Raw genomic sequence first — 17,382 nt, 5'->3', positions numbered from 1 at the left:
GCTTTTAATGGACCATTCAGGTGAGTGTAGTGGTGATATAGTGAGGGCTTCGATGACTAGAAAATAGTTGAAGTTTTTGGTGCACTGGGTGTTATACGCAAGTAATGAATCATGGAACTTTACATCAAAAACTAGGGGTGTACTGTATGGTGACTAACATAATATAATAAAAATTATAAAAAAAAAAAGTAGTTGAATTTTACTTTCCACTGCCGAAGTTGAGTGGAGAAATCTCCGTACTAGTATAGGTGTTCTGGGAAGATAGAGGGTAGAAGGTTAGCTCAGTGACCTTTGAACGTCCATGTATCTATGATTTTTTTTTTTTTCAAGTAAGCTCTACACTTAACGTGGGGCTTGAACTCACAACCCGGAGATCAAGAGTTGCATCCTTTACCAACTGAGCCTGCTGGGTGCCCCTACGATTCTTCTGAGTACCTCTACCACCCACCCTCGTTCCTTACAGACTGTTGAAGGGGCTGTGTTCTGATCTCACTTGTATTTTCCTTTCCGTAGGATGGATAGAATGACAGAAGATGCTCTTCGCTTGAACCTGTTGAAGCGAAGCTTGGACCCAGCGGATGAGCGAGATGATGTCCTGGCTAAGCGACTCAAAATGGAGGGGCACGAGGCCATGGAACGCCTGAAAATGCTGGCGCTGCTTAAACGGAAGGATCTGGCGAATCTCGAGGTGCCACACGAGTTGCCTACCAAACAGGACGGCAGTGGTGTCAAGGGCTATGAAGAGAAGCTCAACGGGACTCTCAGGCCTCATGGAGACAACAGGACTGCTGGGAGACCCGGCAAAGAAAACATTAGTGATGAGCCTGTGGATATGAGTGCAAGGCGGAGGTATGGCGCTGTTCGGCTGCCTCCCGCAGTGGGGTCTCCTCATAAACTAAGCTTGTGAAATGGGGTGGATTCCAGTGAGAGGAGGTACTTCTTGAAGGAAGACGTACGTGTGCCATTTGGCTTGACCGTGAATTCCTCTCACTTCCAAATGAAATTCATTGCCTCATATATCTGCTTAGCACACAGAGAATCCTATAGGTAACATCCTTAAGATAAAGGTCATATCTGGATGAAGGAGGCGCCATAGAGCTGGAAGTGCGATGGTGCGGGCTTCACTCCAGTCTCAGGGCCATTTTAGGAGGGCAGCAGACTTCTTTCAGGTCACCCTGAGAGTTTTATTTTATTTTATTTTAAGATTTTTATTTATTTATTCGACAGAGATAGAGACAGCCAGCGAGAGAGGGAACACAAGCAGGGGGAGTGGGAGAGGAAGAAGCAGGCTCCCAGCGGAGGAGCCTGATGTGGGGCTCGATCCCAGAACGCCGGGATCACGCCCTGAGCCGAAGGCAGACGCTTAACCGCTGCGCCACCCAGGCGCCCCACCCTGAGAGTTTTAGAATCTGTTACGGACTTCCCACTTCTGTTACATTCAAAAGCATGGGCCCAGCTTCTCTTGTGTGAACAAGGAAATTGTCTTCATGTGCTCATTCTCTGCGTTCTTGCTTTGTCTGTGCCACTCTCTTCAACCCCCGCGTACACGTAAACATCGTATGTTGTACGCGCACACTTATTCTTGTGCATGCACACTCTCACACGCACACATTTTCACAGGACTTTTTTCTGGTGTCTGTCAAGACTGAGTACTTGAAACGGTGGAGCACGTACTAAAAAGAGGTCCTGGCTGAGGGTGACAACTTCCAGGACAGTGAATCACAGTGTAGACAGCCCTAGCTTTAAGAACATTCCATTTAATTAATAGTTCAGATGTAGCTGATAGGGCATGAGAATGGTTCTTTAGTGTCCACTTGCCCTTCAGCTGGACTTGCTGAATTTGTCTTATGACTGAAAGAGAAAGAAAGGAGCAGTTAGAGCCTTACCTGGGATTCTTTCTCTAGCTTTTAATGTTCACTTACTAGTACTGTCCCAGTATTATTTTTTTAAACCACACCCAATGCGGGAATATTATTCTTGGTAGTAGCATTTAAAACCCTTAGGAAACTTTAAAGAAATTCCCTATTGGTCATAAAAGAGGAGAAAAATCCTTGGATAGCTTGGAAGCTGTATGTAGTGTCAGCAGACTATTATGAAATAGATTAATTCCGAGATCCTTTGGCAAAAAAAAAAGAGAGCAGATGAATGAGATCATGCCCCACTTGCCCATAACCACTCTCACCCTTCTGGAGCAAGTACTGATCCTACTTGACTGGGGAGGAGGAAGAAGACAAATATTGGCTGGATTCTTCACATCCAAAGTTGGCCCTGAAAATGCATTTTTCATAGAAACATTGTTACACATTTTGGTGAGATCTCAGTAGTGCTATTATTGGTATTGTACAAACAAACAAATTAATTGATTAATTCTGTGTTGAAAAGACAGACTGCCCTGAAAACCCTACCATTGCATTTAATTTTATTTTAGAGAGATGAAGTTTTGAAACTTGGTCCTTTGGAAACTAGGAATTGTTTTTAATGGTCTCCAGGAAAGAGGGTTGATGTAAACTATCTGGATCCCCATTCTACATGGAAAAAAGAGGCCCACTTGGCCTCTGCCACTCTTCTCCCCTTTCACCAGATATACTGACAGTTATTTCCACTTAGCCCCAAGCTTTTTATCAGAATGAACGGGATTGATAGATTGTTCAGCAGGGAGAAAAACAATGTCTTTGATCTGGATAAAAGAAGACAATTTAAAAGCAGAAAGAATGAAGAGCCCCTGACATCAATGATAACGACATCATAATTGCCTAAATCTTTTTTTTTTTTTTTTTTTTTTTTGCCATCAGTTGGGCAGGTTACGATGTATATGGAATAAGGTGTGTGTGAAACCAAGTGCTTGCTTATATTTTGGAATGCTAGAGAAACATGGCAGTTTTCTATTTAGTTGCTTTTACTACTGGAATAAGGATTAGAAATTACATAGCTTTTGGGAATTTGCCAGTTTGGGTCATAAGTGAGGTGAGCAACAAATCAGGCTTTTAGTAATCTCTCTCTGACAGGTAAAGTTTCATACTTAAGAACACCAAATAATGTAAATCATGGGTATATTTGGGAAAGTAGCAAAATAATTTCTGTCCCCAGAAAGCTTAATTAACGAGACCAGAATCTCAAGTCAGATGTAAAAAAACAAAGAATGAAACAAAACTTGACTTGGGTTTTGCCTTGCCTGTGCTATTATCTAATGTGGGTCTGATTATATCCAGGAATAAAATATCATTTAGTTACGGTTGTTCTCAGATGCAACTTCTTGATAAACGGTGCTCAGCTCCACAGTCTCCATCCAGGAGTGTCTCTGCCTGTCTTGCTGCTGGGCAGTCCATCAGGCGTGGGTGGCATTCATTTGAGCCAGGAAGAATTCTTAGCTTAGAGATAATACTGATGTACATATCCAGCCAGGACCAGGATGGAAGGAGCTTCGGACTGTTGATGTAAATGAACGTTGGGAAACCAAGTAGAATGAGAAATCCGCCAGATCTCAGAAGCAGCCACCTGTGTTAGTGTAAGGGATGGGGGCAGGGATGAAGGAATATAGAAATGAAAAGTGAAATCACCAGGAAATAAAATCAAAAAACTGTAAGGCCTGACCATTATTCCAGCAGCTCGGGGTCAGAAAAAGACAGGCTCTTCTCTGTCCAGTGGCTTCTTTCTCTGTAACCTCACACCCTCCGCTTGCCCTCTGTGACCAGTGCTTATAGAGCAATCCAGGCAAATGTTAGTAGTTCCCAGCGTAGTCGTACATGTCACTCTGCCCCTCTGTTCGACTTTCTCAGCTAAATTTGGTTGATTTTACTAACTCTGTTTTGCCCTATTGAAAAATTGGGTGCTTATCCCATCTAGGTAGGGTGCCCTGTTCAAAAGGCATCTATGTCCCAATAGCTGGGAGAAGAGACCCAAGAAATGGTAGAGAGGCTCAGGACTAAAGATCTGTGGGTGTTAAGGATTCGAGTTTCATGTTTAAGTAACAACTACACATTGCTTTAGATCTTTGTATTCCTAACTATAGTGCGATCTCGGGAAGGTAGGTTCTGGGAGGATATCTTTGAGTTAAGAAATCAGATAGTTAGAAGATGTGTTCATTGATTTGGGAACCTGAGGCAATTAGAATCTCCAGAATTCAGTGCCGTTTTTTATCATCTGTAAATATGCTTTTACGGCTAGCCCCAAAAACCAGAACTACAATTGTCTAATAAATAAGATTGGGACTACGGGGACCCATTGTGGAAGATTTAGATTTCAAAGTCATTTCTAGAGAGTTTTCTTGCTGAGGGAAGATGCTAAGTAAAAGTCTGGCAAGTAGATACAAGTTCTATATATCTAGTTTTGGAGTTTCAGTCCTCGAGAAGGCTGTAGACTTGCACTGTCCATTCCCTCAAGCAGCTGACAATACCTTCTTTTGCCTTCACTCGTGACAGGACAGACTTCTGTTAGGGTTGTCATAGAACCTTCTCTTTTGTAAATCCTCAGGTGGCCAGGACCATGTCGTTATGGGTTTAACGAACTTAGGGTCCTCGTTAGCATCGTGCCACCCGTACCTAAGCTCTGCTGCCTTTGCCCTTCTTCCCCCTTCAAGCTAGCCGTTTCCTTCTTGAGCCTCCGCATAACTAATGAGACAACCCAGAGGAGAGTGAGATATAGAGGAAACATTCAGAATTTTGATTCACATCAGTGTGATAACACTCATCTCTTACTCCCATTTCTGAAGCCAGTCACTGGGTGTGTGTCTTGTCCCTACACGAGGAGTTTAGATGGAAAGTACGGTGACTGAGGCTGTAGCACCACTTCTGTGTTGGTATTTTCTTCATCCTAGGATTTGAATCCCCTGGGTGAATTGGGACAGACCTAAGTTCCCTTGGAGTCCTTCATTCAGTGTAGAAAAAAAGTTTTAACTTTTCTATGAACCTTTGCTGTTGAAATACCTTAATTTTTTCTTTTCTTGTCTAGTGAGCCAGACCGAGGAAGGCTGACTCCCTCCCCAGACATCATTGTTTTATCTGATAATGAGGCTTCTAGTCCCCGTTCCAGCTCCCGAATGGAGGAAAGACTCAAAGCAGCCAACCTAGAGATGTTTAAGGTAAAAATAAAAAACAGAAGAAAGAAAAAATAATTTCTTTCTTCATTTTTTGCTCCTCCTATTTTCTTCAGTTCTTTAAGAGTCCCAGTTCTGTGTTTTTATAGTTTAGTTTTTTGGGGTTTTTTTTAAGATTTTATTTACTTATTTGACAGAGACAGCCAGCGAGAGAGGGAACACAGGCAGGGGGAGTGGGAGAGGAAGAAGCAGGCTCATAGCGGAGGAGCCTGATGTGGGGCTCGATCCCAGAACGCCGGGATCACACCCTGAGCCGAAGGCAGATGCCCAACGACTGCGCCACCCAGGCACCCCTATAGTTTACTTTTTTAATCTAAATAATTACCCGTTGATGAAACTTTTTATACATGATTCTCAACCCCAAGGCCAATCCCTTGTAACTTTTTAATTTTCAAAAATTTTTTAAAGATTTTATCTTATGTTGTTTTTTAAAGATTTATCTATTTTTATTTGAGAGAGAGCACAAGCAGGGGAAGGGGCAGAGGGAGAGGGAGAATCTCAAGCACAAACTCCCCACTAAGTGCAGAACCCAGCACGGGCTCCATCTCACGACCCCGAGATCATGACTTGAGCTGAAATCAACAAACACTCAACCAACTGAGCCACCCAGACACCCCAAAAGATGTTTGTTTGTTTGTTTGTTTTTTTAAGATTTTTTTTTAACTTGAGAGAGCATAAGTGGGAGGGAGGGGCAGAGGGAGAGGGAAAAGCAGGCTTCCTGCTGAGCAAGGAGCCCGATGTGGGATTAGATCCCAGAACCCTGAGATCATGACCCGAGCTGAAGGCAGACGCCTAACTGACTGAGCCCCCCAGTTACCCGTAAAGATTTTAGTTTTAAGTAACCTCTACACCCAACATGGGGCTCGAACCTACAATCCCAAGATAAAGAGTCACACACCACCGACCTGCTGAGCCAGCCAGGTGCTCCAAAGGCATGCCCTTTTACAGGGAATTATTAGAACTGAGTGAAGAAGAAAGTTTGACAGAGCATATTCAGTGTAACTTATCTTTGGAAAATATGAAAACAAAACATCATAAGTCACATAAACTCTTGGCTGGAACCACTCTATCCTGGTTCTCATAATATGGAGGGATTCCTAAATTTTTATGTATTTCTAGAAGAAACTTGGGTTAAAAAGATCCAGAAACATTGTTTTAAAGGAAAGCAGTGTCTCCCTATGGCCATTCTTCTATTTTGTCAGACGTATGGTTATGATTTATGTGTGGTCTCTCCTTTCATTCTGTAAGCATTTTTTTGAGTACCTGCTGAATCCAAGCAGTGTGCTGGACTCCAGGGACACAAAGATAGCAGTCCCAGTGCTACTTCTGCCTGGTGTGGAAGATGGTTTCCGACCGGGAAGAAGAGACCGTCTTGCAGGAAGGGCCTCTGTCTGGGTGTCTGCTCACCTCGCTCACCGTCCCCCCCCCCCCCCCGTCTCCTTAGGGGAAAGGCATGGAGGAGCGGCAGCAGCTCATCAAGCAGCTGAGGGACGAGCTGCGACTGGAGGAAGCCCGACTGGTGCTGTTAAAGAAACTGAGGCAGAGCCAGCTACAGAAAGAGAATGTGGTCCAGAAGGTATTATGCCCTGGAAATAGGGGTCTGGGTTTGAGAATGGACTCCCCCAGGTAGGTTCAGTTGGGTGGCCCATTCTTCTCTGGTTCCATAGTTTTTAGTTTCTAAGAAGAGTGATTTTTTTTTTTTTTTTTTTTTTTTTTTTTTTTTAAATCTTAGGCTTTAGTCAAGAAAGTCTTCATTCCATTTTTCTCATTTTTCCTTCTGGTCACAGAAGCTTCACCCCAACAAGGAATTTTAAAAGTCTGGGAGTTTACCAGATTTCTGCCTCCGTTTCATTGTCTCTTGTCTCTCTCAGACCCCAGTTGTACAGAATGCAGCATCCATCGTTCAGCCATCTCCTGCCCATGGGGGACAGCAGGGCCTGTCTAAGCTTCCCTCCCGGCCTGGGGCCCAAGGGGTTGAACCGCAGAGTCTGAGAACATTACAGGTATGTGTCCGACCTTGGGGTCTTTGTGTCGGAGAGCCCTATCTATCCCACCTCTGGTTTGGGACTTCCTGTGGCGATTACAGAAGAACCTGGCCATGGTAGGGGTGCTGTTCCTCAGTCCTGGGTCCCTGCTGACGTGACTTGGTGTGTGGTACTAGGTGGCATAGTAGGGTGAATAATCCTCGTTTTCCCATTGTGGTTTTTCTTATCTGGACGTTTGTAGCTTAGCCCTTTTCCATCTAGGGTTAGATAGCTTATACCAAGAAAAACCAGGGAATTCCTACCATGAATCAGGATTTACATTGATGGTACATTTATTCCGTATATCATTACACAAAATTACCAACTCTTTGTTTCCACTCAGCTGTGCATTACAGACAGCGTTACCTCGTTAACATTTTGGTGGGGCATTTTAACCACCTAGGACTACTTCTTTTCCTCTTCTCCCCCCTTCAGGGTCACAGTGTCATCCGTTCAGCGACCAATACCACTCTCCCACATATGTTGATGTCTCAACGTGTTATTGCACCAAACCCAGCCCAGCTACAGGGTCAGCGGGGCCCGCCCAAGCCTGGCCTTGTACGCACCACAACACCCAACATGAATCCTGCCATCAACTACCAACCGGTAAGAGAGCCCTAATGTGGAAACAGAGAAGTCTTTTATTGCTTTCCCTGTTGAAAGGACCACAGAATTTAGGTTTTGGACATGGAGAAGCTGTAGGGCAACCCAGGGTAGTTTTGGTGGAGCTTGGATTGACAGCAGGCCTGAAAGTGGTAGCACAGGGGAATTCCCTGAGGACAGGAGTGACAAAGGGAGGCCCCAGCGAGCCTGACACCTGCCTGGAAGAAAGCAGGGCCCTGGTGAAGAGGACGCATAAGGACAAGGGACAGAGAGCATCCCCTTGTTTTCCTCTCAGCAGTTGTCAGTCCTAGCCACTACCATTCTCCTTTCCTGTGTGCTGGAGATCTTTTTCATTGAGGTTGGACACCTCTTATCTTTTCCTGAGTTTCGGGAAAGCTAAGCAGTACAGACTAGGCTCAGATAGTGTTTTCTGCCATGAAAGCAAGACTTGGTCCTTGCTCCCACGTCCCGTCACTGACCCCTGTGCTCCCTGCATTCCAGCAGTCGAGTTCTTCTGTTCCCTGCCAGCGCACAGCATCCTCCGCCATCTATATGAACCTTGCCTCCCACATCCAGCCAGGGGCCGTGAACAGAGTGTCCTCACCACTTCCTAGCCCCAGCGCCATGACCGATGCTGCCAATTCCCAGGCCGCAGCCAAGTTGGCTCTTCGCAAACAGCTGGAAAAGACGCTCCTGGAGATTCCACCCCCTAAGCCTCCTGCCCCCTTGCTTCACTTCCTGCCTAGTGCAGCCAATAGCGAGTTCATCTACATGGTGGGCTTGGAAGAAGTCGTGCAGAGTGTCATCGACAGCCAAGGTGAGGCTCCTTCCTCCGGTCAGTCTTTTATCTAACCAAGAGGCTGCCGAGCCTGATGGACGTGGGCCGGAGATCACAGGGTACTGGGTCCTGTCAAGGACCCTCTCCTTACTCTTGCCAGACCGCCTCGCGGTCGCTACTCAGAGGCTGTTTGGGAGCAGTATTATCAGAGACGCTTTTTGTGTGTGTGTGTAGCGTGGGCTTCATTTTTTTTATTGTATTTTGTGTGTCTCGTATATTTCTTGCAGTATATTGTTTAGTTCTTTTCAGCAGTCCCTAGCATGATGTATGCATAAGCTGATGACTAGAACACTTACTTTTAATGTCCACGTTTGTGTGGCCTTGTGCTACAGTGTTATGTTCAGTTTGAGTACTTACGGTCGAGAAAGTAGATTTACTGACCACATAAAAGCTGTGAACCAGCACTGAACCAGGCTGTGAAGTATTAACACTAACAGAAGTTACTAAGCCTGAACTTCCAAACATATGGACCTTGGGGGAACACCGGACAGTAGAGGAAAGTGCCTGAAGACTCAGTATTGGCTCTAAACAGATCACAAAGTGAGCGGTTCAGACACTGATAACTAAAGATTGTAAATGTCTGTGCCGGGGACAAGTGCAGTCCGATGTAAAAAGATGCTGTGAAGGAAAAGTGGTGGCGGAATTGGATGGAGTCGGCTATGCTCCAAATGAAACATGTTTCCGTCCCACTGGACGAGGACGTCAGGGAGCCTGGGTTCTTGGGCCGGCTTTGTCCTGCACGGCCATGCTTCTGAGACTTGGCTTCCTTGTCTGTTAATGGGTGGTGCGCTCTGATTTCCCTAAGGTGACGTTGTTACAGTCGAATGAAATAAAAGTATTTTCTAAATTGTAGAGTCTCCTTCTTACTTCAGCAGAATAACCTTCCGAAAATTGATTTGGTGAAGAAACGGGAGGTGGGGAAATACAAAAGCCCTGATTATTCTTTTTGTTGGCATCTAGGCAAGAGCTGTGCCTCACTCCTGCGGGTCGAACCCTTTGTTTGTGCCCAGTGCCGCACAGACTTCACCCCGCACTGGAAGCAGGAGAAGAACGGTAAGATTCTGTGTGAGCAATGTATGACCTCCAACCAGAAGAAGGCTCTAAAGGCTGAACACACCAACCGGCTGAAAAATGCTTTTGTCAAAGCACTACAGCAGGAGCAGGTATGAACTTGACTCCTCACCGGCCACCTCCGTAGGTTGGTGTTCCCAGAAGGTAGCTCCTTCTAGTTTAGAGGAGTGGTCTTTGTGATCCCCACAGTCCTGACGACCTGGGCTCCCGGAATCTCAAGGCCTGGGTTCCCTGTCCCTTACCGTTCTGTCTTCCCATTTCCATTTGACTGTCTCTGGTTGGACAAGAGCGTAACGACAGAGTGGTCCAGGGTGGGAGGGACAGGAGGCTGAGACGTGGCTTTCCCTCCTTAGTGGCGCCAAAGAAATCCCTCCATTCACTAAACTTCATTTCCTCTTCAAACAAATAGATTTTGGTGGGAGGGATTTATACCTGAACCTCTTTGAGAGAGAGAATCTCTATAGTCCGTGTTTGGCAAGGGAGTGACAGTGGAGAGAGTGGACTGTGACATGGCCCAGGGGAGAGGAGTGGCGGGGAGTGAGTGGACGTGCCTTGTAGTGTTAACGGAGTCAGAACATCTGGGAGAGGGAAAGATGTGTTGGGAAGCTCAGCTCCTTCTCCTCTATCCCGTCTCTACCCCACCACCCATCAGACCCCTTTGGGTAGCATCGTGGATCTTCTGGAAAATGGGTAAACAAGAGTCAAAACTAAAACCTTGGTAAACTTGTCAGCGTTCCCCAGTCAGCCGGTTGCCACCACCCAGACCTCTCCTGCCAGCTTCTGAGCGCCAGCTTTCCTGGACAGACGGATCCCCTAATCAGTGAAGCAGTGTTGGCTGCTTGTGCCCGGAGATCTTAGTGCATCTACCCCACCCAACTCTTGCCTTTTCCTTATCCCTCCTACTTGCCGCGAGCATTAGAGCTAAGAAGACCTCTAGGTTTTCTGGGTAGGAAATTGAGTACTGTCCCGCCAAGTTGACCTGATGACTCCCGACAGGAAATTGAACAGCGACTCCAGCAGCAGGCAGCCCTCTCCCCCACTGCGGCTCCAGCCGTGTCCAGTGTCAGTAAACAAGACACCATAATGAGACATCATACGCTTCGGCAGGTGAGGTTCTCTGGGAGGGCTTGTCAGCCGTTGATCCCATCTTATCCTTCCTCGGTGGGAAGTCATTCTGCTCTTCTGTGCTCCCATACCCTTAACCTCCCCGTATCCCTTCCGTGGCGGCAACGTGGTGACCCACGTCTGCTCACCGTTGCAGGCTCCACAGCCCCAGAGCAGCCTCCAGCGTGGCATACCCACCTCTGCCCGTTCCATGCTTTCCAACTTTGCACAGGCGCCCCAGCTGTCTGTGCCAGGTGGCCTCCTTGGGATGCCAGGTAAGAAGGGCTGATGGGACCAGCTGGTTAGGATGCAGCTCCGTGGGTGAAGAGTTTATTCTTCTGTTTCTGCTCTCTCCTTAGGCCCCTCTCCCTTCACACTGTTATTTGGCAAGTGTTGGCTAAATTCATAACACATGCACAGGACACTAGGGTTTTGGTAGTGAGAGCGGCACAGTCCTGCCGTTACCGGTTTGCTGTCTGGTGCGCCCTGTTGGTGGGCGTATGGTTGCCGATCTCTTGACGAGAGGGGCAGGGTGCTTGTTTGAATGACGGGGGATGCTTCTGCCCAGCCGGCAGCCCCAAACCCAGAGCAGATTCCGTGAGTGCATCTCTCTGCCTTGGTTAATCCCCTCTCACCACTGGTTCCTCTGACTCTCCCAGCCCGTCAAGACCATGCTTGTTATATTCCTGGTAGGACCAAAGTGTCAAGAAGACCTCGTTCCCTAAAGCTGGGGTGTGTGGGGGGCAGTTGGCTGCTGACATAAAGCTTGACCGAGTCCCGACAGGTGCAGACGGCCCTGCTGCCTCCTCCCAGCTCAGCTCCACACCCCCGCTGGCGCAGTGCAGAAGGTGTCGCCGCCTCTTCTAATGCCCGCCCCCCATCCCCCACTTTTGTCTCCTGGGTCCAGGTGTCAACATCGCATACTTGAACACCGGCATTGGAGGACACAAAGCTCCCAGTTTGGCAGACCGACAGCGGGAGTACCTTTTAGACATGATCCCTCCCCGGTCTATAGCGCAGTCCATCAGCGGGCAGAAATAACGCCTGTCCACTCGTACTGCCCCAGCCTCGAACCCTTTACCCCTCCTCTCCCATTGCCCCCAACTTCCGTCGCATGCAGTGCCTGTACTGGTGCCTACCATACACGGAAAACAAAACCGAGAAACAGAGGACAAACCTAGAAATCAACAGGAAAACGCGCGCCTGCCCCGCCACCCCTTCTCTCACTGCTGCGGTCCTGCTGCTCTTGTCTTCTCTCCGGTTTCCATTCACAGTGAGGTGCTCTTCGCCTCTGGTAGAGGTCAGAGTGAGGTCCTGGGGAGACATCTAAGCCCTCTGACATGTGTTTCTGAAGTTTTAATGCTATAATTATTGTCATTTTTAATGATGTTGTGTGTCCTCCCTTTGTTCAGTGGACAGTTAAACCTTTTTCTTTTCCCTCAATATTTTTCTTTTTCTCTTTTCTTTTGCCTTTTTCTTTTTTTAAACACAGATGACATTCAGATAAATGACAGGAGCATTGCAGGGGGTTCCCCAAAGGGACATGACTGGGAGTGTTGGGGGCAGAAGTTTTTAATGCACTTAATGTGGGGGGGGGGCATGAAACAGAGGACGTCAGCCCTGGGTATCTGTGGCCTGGACAGTCTGGGTGGCAGTGTTCGTACTGAAGTTGGGCTCTAAGAATGAGGGGAAAGAGCCTGGAGGGAGAAGCTTTAACCCACAGAAAAGGGGATGAGGGACATGAGGGCGAACGTAGTGTTCAGCCAAGAGGGATGGAGGCCGGTCTTGGCCTCCGGGTGCTCTCCTGGTCCCCGTGGAGATGGAAGTCTTTTCCAGGTCAACTGGCCCAAAATTATTTCATCTTATTTTCTTTGTAAAATTCTGCCCCCCCCTTTTTAATCCTGATCGGCTCCTGGCAAGAGGGAAGCACAGCCCCATCTGTAATGTGGCTGTTCCAGCCCAAGTTAGCCTGTGTCCTAGAAGTTGGGCCGGGCATGGTGAGGGAGACAGAGGAGGGAAGAGATATAGACTGGGGGTGGAGGGGAAGAAGGGCTTTCTCTCCCAGCAGCTGAGACCCCATCCGTCTTTCCGTCCACCCTCAGTGCCGGGAGCAGAGGGCAGGGAGGCCTGAGCAGCCCAGAGTCCTGCCCCCAGCCTCCTGCACGAAGTGGTGCACCAACTGCTCGGAGCCAAACAGCTCTTGTCAGGACCGGCTCTGGACCTCTGTGCAAAGTAGCTGTTGCCTCCCCACCCCCACCCCCCGAACCCTATTAGTTTTCCTTTTGTGGTGTTTTCAGCTTTTTCTTAAGCGCTACTAATGTAGAGAATGAACTGAATTGTGCAATGTTGCTGTTCTGAGGTCAGGGGAGGTTCGCATCCCATCTGCCCACACCTGGGGGCAGGGGGTGGGGACCAGGCTGGTTTTGAGGTAAGGGGAGCCCCTTCAAGGCGGGGGTTTGTGCTCTCCTGTAGTGTTCGCTCTCCTGCCTCTGCAGCCCTAGAAGCTGCCAGAGTGCGAGGACGGGGGAGGGTTACTCAGAGCAGAGAGGTGTGAAGACTGGAGTTTAGCATTTTGCCCTTGAAAGCCACCTGGAAAAATTCCCCCACTTTTATTTTAAGAAATTAAATAATTCTTTTATAGTAAGAAGGCACTTTTAAAATGAATACACACACACAAACTGCACACCTTCCCCATAAAGTTTGGGGGTTGGGGTGGAGAAGGAGTTGGGATCAGGCTCAGTGCCCCCTCTCCCATACCCCAGAGCCCCTGCGGGTTACGATACTGGCCCTACGGGCCTCCCTCGGTTTTTTCTTTCCTCCCTTCCCCCAAATTCCTTGAGCACTTAGTAAAGGAGCAGAGGTAGAGCCTGTGTCTGGGCTCCCCCGGTGGTGAAGTGATCGAAGCTGGATGCTAGTGACAGATAGTGATGGGGCTGCTTGGGGTATTTTTCAGGGGGCATGTGGTACCCCTGACTGTAAGTGATGGGAGAGGGAGGGGGGTTATGAAACTGGGTCTGGGGTTATTTTAAAATTATATATATATATATAAAGATATATTCTTACATCTTTTCTTTGCCCTCTGTGCTTTGAAAGCACTGGATAAATCGTTTGGTTTTGCTTTTCTCTCTTACACGAAATTGGAAGCTCCCCCCCCACAAGTCATCTTGCCTTGTGGCATGTCTGTCTAGCCTCTTCCGCCCCGCCTGCCATGATGAAGTGCCATTTCTGTTATGTCTCCCCTCCCCCAGCTCGGAGGTGCCAGGTGCCCAAGTCTGTCACTTGAGATTAAAAGTAAGGAACAGAGAATGTGCAATACCGTTTGGTTGGGGGCCATCCCTGCCCTGAGCTGAGCCTCCTCCCTGGGAGCCAGGCCACCTTTGAATGGGGTTTGGAAGTAGGATGTGTAGATGAGAGGGGAGTGATGGGGAAGGAAAGCCCAGCCGAGTGCCTGCCAGGGTGCTGAGGCGATGGGGGAGGACGGGGGGGGGGAGCCTTCCCTGCTTCTGTCCCCTCAGGCTCAGTTGCATAGAGGCTGCTTGTTGACTAGTATAGCTCTGTGACCCTTTGCTCAATCGCTGAGGTTTGATTTCTTACCCCTCCTCCCCATTTTCATACCCTTCCGTGGGATTAGTGATGGGGGTGAGTTTTCCTTAATCATGGTGAAGTATTAGCCTTCCACGTCCTCCCTTGCTCCCCACCCCCATCCTTCTGTCTTCCTTATTTTTCTAGTTTTTCATCACTGATCACCTTGTGTCCCTCCGAGTCTCTCGTTGCTTTCCATCCCCAGGCTGGGCCCCTAGACACTAAACCTCATGCCTAAAGATAGGAGGAAAGATGGTCTGTTCAGAGTTATCCTGTCCCCCAGAGCTCTGAAGCTCAGGGGACGACTAGAGTGAGGATCCCCCTGGTTCTTCCTGGCTTCCTCCGTATCCAGAGGCTCTCCACATAGTCGTTGGTGGACAGTGGCTTGCTCTCCAGACACCCGGAACGGGTAGATGAGCAGGAAAGCTTGGGTAAAGCTGAGGGACAGAGGTCCTCATTTGTCAATTTTTTTTTTTAATTTTTAATGTTCATTTTCTGTTTTTGTCATTTGACCACAGCATCTGGACTTTCTCCATCCCTGGAATAGGTATTTTTCCACATTTTTGGATGTATGTATGGTAGACGATTTTTTTTAAGACACAAAGATAAATGTTTTCCTGCTTTGGTTACCTTTCCTTTCCCCTTTAAAAGGACTTAGCTATAGAGCCGCTTTGTAAAGATGCTTCTTGGTATTTTACTTTTGTCCCTTTCCCCAAGCACCCCTTCCCCTTAACCCTCCTCTCCACACCACACCCCACCCCACCCGGCCCTAGGCTCCCCTGCCCTCCAACAAGACCTTCATTAGCTTATGATACTTGCTGCCGAGATGTTATAACAAGGACTCATTCGTGTATATAAGCTATTTCTTGATCCATTTAAAAGGAATTGTACATTGTGTAGAAAAAAAAAAAAACTGAAAAAGAGAAAAAAAAAGCCCTCGCCATGGATATTGTGAAACTGTGTTATGTCATTTTGTAATGTGCCCGTTTGTGTATGATCCGTGCAAAAGGGTTTCTGGGGAAGGGGCGGGGGTAGGGAGGCAGGGCTGTGGAGGGTGGGGCGGGGAGTGGGCCGGGCCCAGCACACTGAGACTGGCAGCTGCTCCAACCCCATCCCTCCTTAGAGATGCCACCTCCCCCACCACCCACCCCTAATTTGTGCCTTGCCTCCCCGCCCTGGAGTAGTCCTCCGGGTCACCAGCACTGCCTTGGCAGAGCCCACTCCCTACCCTAACCTGCCCACCCTCCCTACACCCCAGCATTAGGTGGACCCTGTGGGGAAGTGCTGGGGGTCGGGAGGTAGCCGAGGAATGGGGCAGTTCCCGGGGGCATTGAAACCAAGTATTATTATGAATTGTAACTGTATTTGCACTGTTTTTTTTCCTCTGATTGCATCAGCATATATACAATATACCTATATAACAAAATTCAGTGTCAAGCTTTCTTATGCAAGGGATTTCCCCCACCCCACCCCCCAAAAAGAACCTAGTTCCATGGGTCTTTGAGAGTAGATTATCAAGGGATGATGGAAAGAAAGGATTTTAACGAGTCCTCCTAAGAAAGCCTCGTTTACGGAGCCACATGCATCTGCACGGTTTCTGGCTTCCTAAATTGGGGTGAGGCGGGCCACTGTGAAAGCTAGGGTTCCTCGTCTGGGCTGTAGAGAGTGGAGCGCCATAGCACACGGGGTGGGGTGGCAGCACCTGTCTGGAGACCTGGGGTCTGGCCCCAGGCTTTCCCACTAACTTGCTGTGTGACCTTTGGTAGAGTTCGATCTCCGGGTCTCAGTTTTCTTTTGTGTGAAGTGACCGGGGAGATCATCTGACCACCAAATGTGAAACCCTACCGTATGCTTCCTTCCTCACCTGCAGAACAACAGCTTGAGGTGGGGAAGGTGCGGGGCTGAGATGCAGGGAGGACCCCTCCGTGTTGAGGTGGCAGTGTGTGTGACGGCGCCCGTGAGGGCTGCCCGGCCCCCGCCATTCCTTTGGTTCTGGGAAAGGCGTCAGAGTGATGTCTAGACATCAGGAGACCTGTGACAGCTTTGCCCTTAGGCCCTCAACCCCGTCACAAGCAGCCACAGGGCCCTGGGGTGCTCTCGCGGTGGCACCGGGCCGGTGGTCCAGTCACGCACCTTCCGTGAGCTGCAGGGTGCGGAGCTTGTCCATCTTCCCGGTGACAGCGCAGCAGAGCTCAGGCGCGCCCGGCTCCCGTCTCCTTCAGAGCTCCTGTGAGCCCTTGCAGGCGGCTCCCCGCAGCCTGGGCTGAGGCTCCCGCACTCCGGGCTCCTTCCTGGCCGGGGAAGCCTGGGGAGCATCTGGGAAGGTGGCTGAGGCCTGGCGAAGGTTGGGGCAGAGCGGGGTTGGGGCGGGGAGTGGGGCTGGGGCGGGATGGGCCTCTCTGAACGGGGGTGGGGGGGGCAAGACCCTTTTGCACAGGCTCTAAGTTTCCTTTTTTTAACTCATTCTGATTTTCTGCATTGTGTTTGGAAATTAAAATGAAAAAAACTAAGACCAACAGAAACTGGTTTTCAAAAAGGCAAATACACTCCCATCTGTTTCAGATGCTGCTGAGCATTTCAGCAGTAACAGATTCAAATAATAAGCTAATTTTTGGAGAAAGGATTAAAAGAAAAAAAACTTTGTAATATTTATCACTTGCAAGCTATGTTTAATAAAGAAAGGAATGGTTTCTAAACTTTGCTGTGGCTCGTGCTTTAGTCGCGCTGGTATGGGGGCGGCAGTTTGGTGGGGGAGTCCAGGGGTGATCGGGAGAGGAGCTCTGCCCGTGCTCCCTGCAGGCATGGTGCAGCTCTGGGGTCCCCTTTGCTTCCGCCGCATGGTTCCACCTTCACGCGGAGCCGGTGTTCTAGAAGCCACCGACCTGAGGACCGAGGGTCAGTCGACCGTATCAGGAAGGAGGCCGGGTCCCCAGCTGTCCTTGGCCCTTCTCATCATATTGCTCTGGTCTGTCCTAGTCACTGAACCCTCTGTAATGTGGTTTCCCCAGGTGGCGGCCTTAGCGCCCGCACTGCCCTGCGGCGGTTCCTTCTTCAGCACCTGGCGTCCC

General features: G+C 48.8%; 1 protein-coding gene across 3 annotated transcripts in view; it reads left to right on the top strand.

Moving 5' to 3' along the window:
- GATAD2B (GATA zinc finger domain containing 2B) overlaps positions 1-17,010 on the top strand; it is an 87,959-nt gene extending 70,949 nt beyond the window's left edge. For all 3 annotated transcript variants that reach the window (XM_045783778.2, XM_045783777.2, XM_045783779.2), the window contains 10 exons: positions 514-849; positions 4,948-5,077; positions 6,537-6,668; positions 6,964-7,095; positions 7,552-7,722; positions 8,221-8,536; positions 9,518-9,720; positions 10,625-10,735; positions 10,890-11,007; positions 11,640-17,010. In XM_045783778.2, the coding sequence (XP_045639734.1) occupies positions 515-849; positions 4,948-5,077; positions 6,537-6,668; positions 6,964-7,095; positions 7,552-7,722; positions 8,221-8,536; positions 9,518-9,720; positions 10,625-10,735; positions 10,890-11,007; positions 11,640-11,773 (1,782 nt within the window). In that variant the 5' untranslated portion in view covers position 514 and the 3' untranslated portion in view covers positions 11,774-17,010. The remainder of the gene's footprint in view (positions 1-513; positions 850-4,947; positions 5,078-6,536; positions 6,669-6,963; positions 7,096-7,551; positions 7,723-8,220; positions 8,537-9,517; positions 9,721-10,624; positions 10,736-10,889; positions 11,008-11,639) is intronic.
- Positions 17,011-17,382: the final 372 nt, after the last annotated feature.

This window comes from Ursus americanus, chromosome 2 (genome assembly GCF_024610735.1).
Source record: "Ursus americanus isolate L20-20 chromosome 2, mUrsAme1.1.p, whole genome shotgun sequence".
NCBI classification, from domain to species: domain Eukaryota; kingdom Metazoa; phylum Chordata; class Mammalia; order Carnivora; family Ursidae; genus Ursus; species Ursus americanus.
The sequence above is the reverse complement of the archived record's forward strand: the minus strand, read 5'-3'. Positions and strand labels throughout refer to the sequence as shown.